The sequence below is a fragment of the Equus quagga genome, chromosome 4 (genome assembly GCF_021613505.1).
Source record: "Equus quagga isolate Etosha38 chromosome 4, UCLA_HA_Equagga_1.0, whole genome shotgun sequence".
Taxonomy (NCBI): Eukaryota; Metazoa; Chordata; class Mammalia; order Perissodactyla; family Equidae; genus Equus; species Equus quagga.
This window is the reverse complement of record NC_060270.1, coordinates 67472737-67485069: the sequence shown is the minus strand read 5'-3', so window position 1 is coordinate 67485069 and position 12333 is coordinate 67472737. Positions and strand designations below refer to the sequence as shown.

Here is a 12333-nt window from a genome sequence, read left to right as displayed (position 1 = left end):
CTCCTACTAGCCCAAGTGACATTGAACATTTTTCCTTCCTATCATTTTTGCAATATAAAGTGCTCGTTTTATTTTGTTGTTGCCATGTTTCATATCTTAGATTTTCGTCTAATCCAATCCCAGTCTGTTATAATCCTTTTTGTTAACATCATAGATAATAGCTTTATGTTAGCCTATTAATTTTAGGTACTACAACTTTCCTAAGAAGTTTACTAATGTCAGACGCTTACATTGATTCACCATTATGAACGACATCATTATGAATAATGATAATTAGCATACATGGTTTTCATATTTTGAAGTATATCCTTAAAATAAAACCATCTAAGTGTGATTGCTGGGTCAAATTATGTGATATTTTAGAGGGTTTTTAATGTGTCTGGTGAAAATATTTTTTGGAATAGTCATACTGATATTATTATAACTACTAAAGGCCTCATTTTAAGGATAGAATTGGCACTTAAAAAATGTTAGAATTTCTTCACATGTTAAATGAGCAGGTATCATCCTTTGAAATCTCATATGTAGTTTAAAATAGATTCCTGGCTATCACCGAAAAGAGAAGCGCGAGGACAGTGACCGCAATTATATGCCCCTTTCCCCTTTCTTTTAAAAATGTAAAATCTTTCCAAAATGTAAAATTACAACTTTTTTTATACATTTTATTCTATGGTAAATGAAAAACCTTACAGATTTTGACTACTTCAAATTAACTTTAAGTCAGTGAGATTTTGCCCCAATATTGAAATGCTTCACTTACTTGCCGAAATCAGCTCTGAGCCTTTCATTGCCCAGCAGTGCTAGGTGGACCCACCCCTTGTAGTAAAACCATAGTATTGTTTGATGTCATTCAAGTTTGACTTAGGTATAGGAGTGTTGTAGACCAATTTCCACTATCAATTCATGCAGTTGGGTATAAGACATTTTTAATTTTCCCTTTATTTCAACTGATTTGGTTTATTTTGTTTGCTTTTGCTTTATCTTCCATTAGGTGTTTGCCAAACTACTGTGAACATGGAGGAAGCTGCTCCCAGTCCTGGACTACTTTCTACTGTAACTGCAGTGACACAGGTTACACTGGTGCCACCTGCCATAACTGTGAGTAGTTTCATGGTTTATCTACAGAGGAATGGGCAAAAATCCAGGAACACCAATATTAACTTCAGGATGTATTAAACAGGTGGTGGGCGCTTTTTATTCATTCATTCAGCATGTGTTTCTTGAGAGGATACTATATGACAAACACTGTGGTAGGCATGGAGGCTACATGGGTACAAGCCATATCCTCATGGAGTTTATGGTCTACCAGGAAGAAAAACAGGAAATGGGATAAGTGTTGCAGAAGAAGCAAGACAAGATTGTGTAGGTGCACAAAGGGGGGCTATCAAATCAGCTTCATTGTCTAGATGGGATAAGCTATGCCTCTAATAAACAACCTTACATCTCAGTGGCCTAAGTAATAAGCAGTTGTGTCATGTCTATGTTACATGCTCTTCACACCTTGCCAGGGGACCCTCTTCCACTTTGTCCTCATTCTAGGATGCTGACAAAGGCTCCATCACTTGGAATGTTGCCATGGCAGGGAGAAAGATGCACAAGAAATCATGTGCTAGCTTTTAAAAGCTTTTACCTGGAAGTGACAAACATTACTCCAAACCCACACTCCATTGAGCAAATAAAGTCACATGGGCACACGTGAATTTAAGAGGGGAGGAAGTACATTCTTACCATGGGATCTGAAACAACAAAACAAGCATATTAGTAATGAGTGCCTGTGACTACCTGTCAATGTTAGGGAGGCTTCAAAGAGAAAGCTTGAGCTGATCTCATCTTAGGAATGCAGCAGGAATAAAATAAAAAGGAAACTGAGTCTATAGGTAGTTTCATGTGGCTGGAGAGTGCAGACAGTGAGGAGAAGTGTAAGAGAGGAAGCAGGGAGGCAGGCTGGATCTCACAAAGAATAAGGGGTGAGAATTAAAAAAAATGAATAATGTGAGCCCAGATGTCTATAATTTTATAGTCTTGTCGGGGTAACCAAAGAAAAACACATGACAAAGTAGAGACGGTTTACTATTTAGAGAATTGCATGTCAAACAGTGTGAAATGAACTATAAGTATAATTGAGAAAGATGTAATCTGAAGGTGCTGGTTATAGTTATTGGAGATTTCATGGAAAATGTGAAATTTGAAGTTGACTTAGAAGGCAGAGGGGTGGGAGAAGAAACTTCTAGAAAGATGTAAGAGCCAAGCCAAGGCTGGAGTCGCCCTGAAGACTACAGTGAGACTATCCCAAAGGAGCATATGTCATCAGTTTTTCTTGAGCTCCTGCTGTTGCTGGGATGGCACTCAGAGATTCAGAAAAGGAGTGACAGATGCCAGCTGAGCTGAAATCAGACTCTGATCCAGGGCAAGCAATGCTGGCACTTGCATCACTGAAGACCTCTCAGCCATTCTATGGCCTCTTCTATGTCTTGGAAGTAGCATTCATCAATGATGCCCATAGAGGAGCCTAATCAAGTCAGAGAAGAAATAGTCCTGTGGTCATCATGGGATGATGTTGTTAACGCTGTTAGTTGCCTTGGAAAGTGAAAAACACTGTCTGGCTTTAAAATGAAGCATCTTATTTAAAATTTTCTATTCAGAAATTTGGCACAGCAAAGAGAACACTGAACTGAGAGAGATGAGATTTAAATTTTACCTAGATCTTGTACTTAAACAAGTACATAATTTTAGCACTCCAGAGCTCAATTTCTTCACAGATCCTATAAGGGAAAACTAGTGAAATCTTGTGAGCCCTTTTTAGGCTAAAATTACATGTTTTTATTTAAGACTCCCAATAAATACCAATCCATAAGTATTGAGTCTGGTTCCAGAAATATTATCCCTAAATAGCCAAGAACAATGTGTGTTTGCACAGAAGCTTTGTAGGACATATATATACTTGTTAGGATTGTAACATCAATGTTCTTGTAAGAAACTCAGAGGTAAACAGAACGGCCATCCATTTCTTAGTGAGACAAGAGCAACCTGAAGAAGATGAAGTCAAAGCCAACCCAATTCCAGCACAATCACAGGACAACATTCCTATCACTTTGAGAGCTCATTCTGTTCACTTTCTCCTAAAGTAATTTAAAGATATTTTGAGGAGTTCATCTCTACAGATGCTCTTTTCCTTTAATTTTCTCCATCCATCAGGCTAAAAATAGAAGATTTGCAGCTTTGCAAAAGTGTGAAGTTGAAAATCGATGGAAGTGAGGTGTTGGCTTTTAAAGAAACACTGTCAAAACTGATGAGCAGGGGACTCAACATACCAAGCCTTAGAAATAGCATTCCTTTTTTAAGACCTTCTCTTTCCCCTTTCCGTGAAATTGCTCAGTGCCTACACTGTGAGTTCCAAGATCGTTAAGCACCTTCTTCCCTTCTGGGTACCTAGCCAGGACAAATCTGAGGTACTTGCATGACTGTGAGGTTTGGCAAGCACACCTCAGATGCCTGTGCAATTCAGGAATCTGTCCTCCTGCTAATGAATCCCTTCCTCTCCCTCAGTTGGGTGAGGATGATTGTTTTAAGTCACTTTATAAACTGAATGAATCAAGCCATGCTTTCATGGCTTCAACAAGCATGTTTCCCACGTGGGGCATCAGAGATGAGAGTTGCTAAAACACAGAAGACAGTAAACAGGGATACCCTCATGTAAAAACAAAGTAAGCAAGTTCGCAGTCCTTCTCTTGTGGAAATGACAATGTCCGTGATGTGTTGGGGTATATTTTCTTAAAGCAATCATCTGCAATCAGTATACTAAATGCAAGGTCTTCAGATTCATAACACATTTATAATAATAATTAAAACGGATAATTTCTTGAGTATTCTTTTAGTCTTTTTTCTTTTCAAGCTCTTCAGAGTTAGTTTTGTTTTTCATTATTGGTGCTTTCTAGTAAATGTAAACCAATAAGGCTGAATTAGGAAAAATAGAATTAACTTCTTTCTGCCCAGCCTTCATGGATAAGAGAGGGGTCTGGGTGAGGGAAAGAATACAATGGACTCTCTAAGAAATGAGAAATGGGAATTCCCAAAGTCTTTAGACACAGCAGGTTGCCGTTGAAGTAGAAATATCATCATGTCATTTCAATTTTCTTTCCTCCTTACCTGATGACACATAAAGAACTTTGGTATGCAAGTTAGATTACTTTTCAAGCACACTTTGTTCAAAGCCACCTCTTTAAGAAGGAGGTGATGAATGTGTGGCCAATTCCTATCAAATCTGAGGAGGAAATATGAGACTATCACTTCTCCCATAGTCTGCCATTGAACACTGTGATATCGTGTTTGTAAACTGTTTGCTTAGGAATCTTCTCCTCTAAGCTGTATCTTGCTCTCCAGAGGAATAACTGAAAGCAAAATAATGTTTGCAGTCCAGATTAAGCCACAGCAACCCAACCAATGATCAGGGCCTTCAGCCCACCAGACACAGTTACCTTGGTTAATTGGTTTTATACAATGTGCAAGTTTAGAAGGTTATGTAATTGAACCAACTTCTAAGTACTCAAGGTATATCTTGGTCATGGTATAGCATGAATCCAAGTTAAGATTAAAAGGAAGAGGGTTTGATTATGTGAGCTTAGTACATAGATTAGTCTGCAACATAATGATAACGTGAGATGGGAATTATTGTTATCTCTAATTTTTAGATGAACATATTGAGGCCCAGAAAGATTACATAACTTCCTCAAGTTTACACAGCTAGTAAACCTTGGTGGAGCTGGGACTTGGCTGGAAGGAATCTGGCAGCAGACGCCAGATACTTAATCCCTGTATCTTATTTTCTTTCTTGAACAAGTAAGACATTTGCAAACCTCTGTGTATGAACTTAGTGATGGGACATTCATGACATTCTCGATGTTGCTTGAGACATGCTAAGATATTATGATATCGTAATTGAAAACATAGTTCTAGAAGACTGAGAGATGAGAAAGTTTTTGTGTTCTAGAATAATCATGAAATCATTATGGAGGAAGCAGGATGAGTTAGCATTTCAATGACAACTAAAATTAAAATAGATGTAAGGAATAAGGAAGCCAATTGAAAACAGATACAGGCAAGAGTCAAGACATGATGGTAGGAATATATATGGTATGTTTTGGGACAATGTAGATGTTTGCTTGGCTCAAGAAAGGAAAAATAAATAGCTCTATTCGTTCATTCCTGAAGCTCAAATGGTATTCCTATAAAGCAGTTTCCACAAGGGGAAATCTGAGCTTGCTTCTCATTATACAAAGCTTTTCATGTGCTATTGCAATATCTATAAATACTATTCAATGACTACATAATAAATATTCTAATGATTTTTATTTTCATTCAACCATTCTAATCTTCTTTTCTTTTGAAGAGAGGACAAGGCCCTGTGTTGTTTCCAAATATTTATTATTATAACCAACACTATAGTGAGCATCTTTGTGCTTAAATAATTTTTTAACCCCACATGTTCTATTGTTTTCTTGAACTAGCCTTAGCAAGGACATTATTGAGTCAAAGATTGTGAGTAGTTTTAAGGATCTTGATTCATATTTTCATCTTGCTTTCCTAAAGTCTTGCTACAGTTTAAACTTTGATCACTATTTTCTGAGATCTTATTTCACCTTCTCTGCCAGAATTATTTATATAATTTATAAAACTATTTGACATGTATTTTTACTAAAGCATTTGCAGATTGAAATGGAAATTATTATTGACCCTCATGATGAGTTCCAGATAAAATAAAGTTGTTATTTTTTAGATTACTTATACAATAGGAACAAGATTGTCTCCACAGAATTTTATTTTATTCCTCAACAAGTACCATTTGAAAGCACATCTGGTGTCAATAACTATGCATTTGATGATTACTCTCACCTTGAGCAGACAATAAGTGATACAAGTGCTTATCATCTGTTATATGTCTCCTATTGAGTGGGACTGTCCCTGATCTTCTCACTATCTATGTCCGATGACATTCACATGAGCCCTTTTCAGGGTCTCTTCACCATTTCTCAGCCTTTGCTAATCCCTTTTCACAGTGTAGTCTCTCTGACATCCTAACAACACCTTTTAGCTCACTTTTCAGTGTGGCAAAGGATGTCAGATTTCTTCCTCTCCCAAGCCTGCTATAGTGCTTCTCCCATTGGGCAGTCAATAACCAGGTATTGATTGGAAGCATATCAAATTGTCTGGCTGTCAGGCTCAACAATAGTCATCACAGAGGGATAACACTTTTGCTATTTTAACAGTAGGTAAATGGTCTTCTAACTACATGACATTTCATGGTTGGAAGGAAAGGTTGGAGAGGGTGGGGGATTCTGGTAATACGAGGTTTATTTAAAAGCATTGCTCATATCTCTTAATTCAGGTCAACTCATATCCTACTGTTGTTCTATGGGTTTCCTATTAAGAACTAAAGAAACTTCAACTCTGTGATTAATCCTGAATGCCATCAGCAGATGTTTTCGGCTGCGACCTAAAGGAGAAGAAAAAAATATTGTAATGAATTGTTGAATCCACACCCTGCTTTGTTTTATGACACTAACCAGTCTTTTGTGTCATCACTATTTTTATTCACATTAACTCCCCTATTGAGACTGTAAACTCGTTTAGGGAAGGAACTGTGTCTTATTTATTTTTGTACTACTCATATCCAAGGAACTTGTGACATAAAGGGCATATCATGTAATTGGTGAGACAGACAATTAAGCAGAAAAAGATAATTCAATGTGTCATTAGATGGGGATTCTATAAAGACAAGATGATGTCTGAATCTTCTCTGTCTCCAGCCCCTTGTTTAATCTCTGACGCATAGCAGATATCTGCTATTTACTGTATACACAAATAGATAAATGAGGTATGTGCACACAGAAATGTTGAGTTACTGGGTGAGGGTATTGTAACTTTCTGGGGAACATGAGAAGGTTTTCAGAATAACTGACCTTTGAACACATACTTGAATGATGGGAAAGAATAAGGGGAAAGAGAAGAGTGAGCAACATGTGCAAAGGCAGAAAGACATGAAGGGTCAAACAGCAAGAGGGGACCATGAGATGTGTAACATAGCTAGAATCTAAGATGAAATGAAGGAAGATGGAGAGTCAGGAAATACAGCCAGAGTAGAAGATGGAATTATACGTTGAGAAGGAGCTTACTTCCCTATTAAGCATCTAGAAGCCGGTCACATTTTGTTGGTTTCATTTTAATGCTGGGAATTGACTTGCTAATATTTATTTTGCTCTTGTTTGCTTTTTGGTTTATTAGTTTCTTTTTGGAAATATAACTGTGTTGGTATCATGGAGCACGTACTGAAATTGGAAGACGTAGGTGCAAGGGAGAGTTACTGGATGCTGTTTGCAAGCATGTGGGCAGCAAATGATGAGAGTCAGAACAAGCTAAAAAGAAGGGACATGACTTGAAAGGCATATCTAAAATTAGATCAAACAGGCTTGAAGTCAAATCGAATACAGGAGAGAGAAGGATGACTTTCAGCTTTAGCTTAGAAGACATCATGAATGAAGAATGTAGTGACTAAGTCCTCAGTTCTGTCTGGGCCTGATAGCATCGTGTCAAATCCTGGTCCTACAACTTACAAGATATACAACCTAGGGCAAGTTATTTGAGCTCCATGTGCTTTCACTTCCTTATTTGTGATATGGGGCTAAAAATAACAGCTACCTAAAGGAAATATCACGGGAACAAAACAAAATAATCCTCATTAAGTATTTACCCTGGTGCCTGGCAAATGCAAAGTCCCTGTTCTATGTGAACAGATAGAGAACATGTAGACATAAGAGGAGATTTAGTGGACACTCTCACGTGTTTAATTTGGGACACAGTGTTTGCCTGGACAGATGCTCAATGTGCAGAAGTACCTAGAAATCCCTGGAGTGAGGTCCAGAGGAGAAGATCCAAATCACTGGGTGTAAAGTTGCTGAAGCCTTTTGAGTAGATGAAGTCAATTAGGTGTGTAGGCGAAGGGTGGAACCTGCAAAATAAAACATTTTAAAGAACTCAAGAAGAGATACACTGAGACACAACTAATAAGGAATGATGACGAAAGGGAAAGCAAGAACTAAGAAAAAGTGATGACATAAAATGCAGAAGAGAAATGTTTTAAGAAGAGATTATAAACAGAAATGCCCAAGCGATATCCTCCAGATTAATTCTTCATCACAGTGGTTGGTAATTGTTGAATGACTGGATATATGTTTAAAAAAGAACTTAGAGAAAGGCACAATAAGGAAAAGAAAAAAAAGCACTTTTCTATAGACAGTCTATGACTGAGGCAGTACTGGAATGTATTGGAATTTGCTGTTCCAAGAGAATCTTTTCACTGATGACTACCTTAAGTGTTGTCAGGATCCAGGTGATTCAAAACCATTACCTACCACTGAGATGATTTTATTCTCCTTTAGGAGAAGAGACCAATATGTTTGCATCCATTAATAAACAAATAATGCAAGGCAGTGCATAACCATGTGCGTAAGACCAGCTGCAAGGTGGTTGCTACTCTATGAAGAGAGCGATCAGGGCAGGCTGAAGTTGCTGTGAAAGAGTTCTTAGAGATTGGTTAGGGCTGTCCACAAGAGCCAGACGTGAGTAGGCAGAGAAGTGTTAGAGAGTGTTATTCAAGGGTGAGAATCAAATGAAGGACAAATGAGGAGGAGCATGGAGAATTTCTGGGTTTCTATCAGGGCACTAACCTAAGGGGAAGATAGCAAACACTTGTTAAGCTCCGTGTAACTGCCCTGCATTGTACTCAGTAGTTTATACTTGTCATCTCACTTTCTGAGCGCCCATCCCCCAACATTCTTAGCTCTGACTTTGTTAGACTGTGGCAATTCTTCAAACAATGGTGGTCTTCACATATGCAAATCTCTTGACAGAAAGACTTCTTATCACTTTCTTTGCCTGAGTAATCTCTGTCAACTCCTACAAGAAGCCTACTGGGACCTTTCTAGATACTGCTTGGTTTTGCTCCTTCAGCATCTACTCACACAGAACTTATTCCACAATACTAAAATTGAATATCTGGTTCTTGTTATCCTTCTCAAACTGTCAATTTTCTGTGCATTCTTCTTTGTATATCTTGTACTTACTGACGTACAGTAGAGGATCAATGAATATAAATATCCTTTTATGGCCAAAATGCTTAAAGACACAAAGCTGGTGGAAGTGAGATTTGAACTGAGTTCTAGATGGCTTGAAAGCACTTCCTCTTCACATTACAGCATCTCTAAGTGGAAGCAATAGTTCTCTTAAATATTTTATGAAATATAGCAGGACTTAAAAACAGAACTGATACAAAGACTTCTCATCAGAGAGGGGTAGGAATGAAGGGTGTATATTGACCTCAGGTCGATTTTCTTCCTTTTGAACATATCTCAATGATTTAAGTTTCCCACAGTTATTTCCTACATGTTAATTTGTTCTATTTATTCTTTCTTTCCTCTTTCCCTCCATCTCTCCCTTCATATCCCCTTCCCCTCATTAAATGAGGTTACAGTAAAGCTAACTGCAAACACTTACATTGGATTGACAATGTGCAAGAAATGTGATCACAAGTTTGGGCTTTATTCCAAATCCTTAGAAGCAATAAAAGATCCCAAAATATGAAAGAAGATAATTAACTGGAGATAATTTAATTGTTGATGTTGCCTTTCTGTGGAGAATCATTGAAATTTACTTTGAACAATGAGCATTTATTTGTAGTGTATTTCAATCAACAGAAGACTAATTGCCATAGAAATACAAAGCTCTAGTATGTCCCGTGAGAAGGAAGTAATCTGGACTGGATACATACATATTAAACTCGATATAGAAAGACACATTTTCCGTCTGTGCCTCAGCTTTGGATCCAGACAGATATATGGTATATTTATAGCTCTTTGGTATTGGACGAATTACTTAAAATTTTCAGCCTTGCTTGCTTGATCTCTAAATAATAATAACTCATTTAAACAGTTATTTTGTGGATTAGAGGTAAGGAATGAAAAATATCTGGCCCAAAATTTGCAATTTGGCATTTCCATGTTAAATGGTATCTATTATATATTTAAAATGTTTATGAAAGTTTGGGTGTATGTTTGGTAAGAGACATTTAATAATTTACCTTCCTATGCTACCAAATCATATGGCTATAGGAAAACTTTTTACATTGTAGGTTACTAAACAGATATTAGATTCTAGCATAGGTGTTGCCATCAGTGGAAAAACTTGAGGTACAATATCTCTGAAAGAAGCCAGACTGGGGCTCAAGAGGCCTGAGTCAGATCTGTCTCTGCCACAAATGCCCTTAGGTAAATCGAGTATTTCTTGTAACCCATATTCCTCCAGAATATAGTGTGGAATATACATAGACTACACACGGTCACTAAGAAAGATTATTTTGATTTTCTCCAGTAGTATGACTCAGAATGAGTGTGTTGTAATTATACTGTACAGTTGGTTTTTCTCATCTTAGCCATTTTCCAATGTTCTAGCTCAGAATAATATTTGCATAGATCATACACCAAATCTCTTGACTATGTTTTAGAAAACACTGAGTGCTCTTTCATACTGTTACCTCAAATAACCTTTAAAACTAAAACAAGTTAAAACATGAGGGGTATAATGGCCACAAATATTTAAAGCTCTTGCATCTTGCCCTTGAAGCATTTGGTTGAGTTGAACCACTGTGGTTTCCATTTGGAATAAATCAACTTAAAGGGTAATAAGGGCTATAAGCAATAAGAGAACAAAAGAGACAGTGTGATTGCTCAATATAGTTTGTCAATTTTATTTTAAATAATAGAGTAAGACTTGACTGTCTAAATTGTCATGAAATAAATTAATTCCCAGTGTTCTCAGTTTTAATATTGCAAAAATGTTTTCATTATGTAATTCAGAGATAAAAATTCAGAAAATACTTCTTCATTCATTAAAATTCTATAACACAGCAACACTGTGACCTATGGCAAGTTATTTCACCAATTTGAATCTCACTTGTGTCGTATACCAAGAGAATATAATAGAATCTGTCCCTTATTGCTACAGGGATAAATTCAGAACCAATGGGCGTGAAATCTTTTTGACAAGTATGATTCCTTATAGAGTTCTTCTTCTTATATATTTGCATCATTTATTCCCACTGCAACCTTGGTGAGGGACAACACAAGTATTCAGAAGAAGAAGAAAAGATTCAGAACAGGTTAGAATGGATAGCCCAAGGACATTCAGTTACAAGACCCAAGCAGGACTAAAACCTGGATATTCTTGTTGTCTCTGACGTTGTCAGTGTGAGTATCCTGCAAAGCTTCATCAGCTGTATCATGCTGTAGGCAAGGTGAGTTGTCGTTAGTGCAATTCTTGGGGTTTTTTTTTTTAATTTAGTTTTTGGTATGTGTTTGCTGAAAGAAACTCTCAGTATATTACTGCTCAGCTTCAAATCGTTCAGTGGCTCTCCACTTTCTTAATGATAAAATCCCTGTTTCTCAGCTCAGTAAGTGTGGCTCTTCACTGTCTGGAGACCTCCTAAATCACAAACACTTTCAGTCATGGTCCCATATGCAGTCATGTTATATTGGCTCTCATAGACTTTCCATTCCTTAAACATGCCAAACTCTTTTTATCACTCCATTATTTTGGACTGAATATTCTTCCTGGCAATTTTCTGTTCTACCTCAACATTCTGCTCAAGTATTACCTTTGTGTGCAAAGTAGTTGCAATAAGTGATCTTTTGATTTTTCTGTGGCATTAGTTTGAGCTCCTCGCGGTCACGCATTTTGGCTTTTTGTGCAGGCATTCCCAGTAGCGAGCCCCAGATCCAATTACTGAAAGTGCAAAATCAGCGTGGAGAGAAGGGAGATCCAGCTTCCAGCTTGTTGGCGCTTCCGGGGAGCGTATTTGTACGTATTCTGTACTGAGAGAAGGTAAAACATGAGGAATCATGTGATACCCCACAGCACCTGTGAGGTTTTCTCTTTGGCCACCATGAAGAGAAACTTCCTGTTTTTAATTTGATGAAAGAACTAAGGCTGCTGCTTTGAATTCAAAGCATATCCCCACATCAAGTCCCCCATTAACTCTCAAACTGGCTTGTAAATCATCTTTCAGTTGGCATAGTTGTAGTGCACAGTTTAAAGATACTAGCATAAATAGGACTTTTGGTTAAGTAAATATATGTAGAAAACAGAGAAAGGAAATAAAGCTGTCCATCATCATAGCAGGACATGTAACTGAGTTTATTAGTCTGTCAACGCAGGAGTTGTCAAACTCAGTTTTCGGCAGCACAGATTTCCTGCTGGCAGCTAACGTGATGATGAAGACCTTGGCAA

General features: G+C 37.4%; 1 protein-coding gene across 1 annotated transcript in view; it reads left to right on the top strand.

The window, feature by feature from the left end:
- CNTNAP5 (contactin associated protein family member 5) overlaps window positions 1-12333 on the top strand; it is a 765902-nt gene that overhangs the window by 452704 nt on the left and 300865 nt on the right. The window contains exon 11 of the mRNA XM_046657745.1: window positions 992-1098. Within this exon, the coding sequence (XP_046513701.1) occupies window positions 992-1098 (107 nt within the window). The remainder of the gene's footprint in view (window positions 1-991; window positions 1099-12333) is intronic.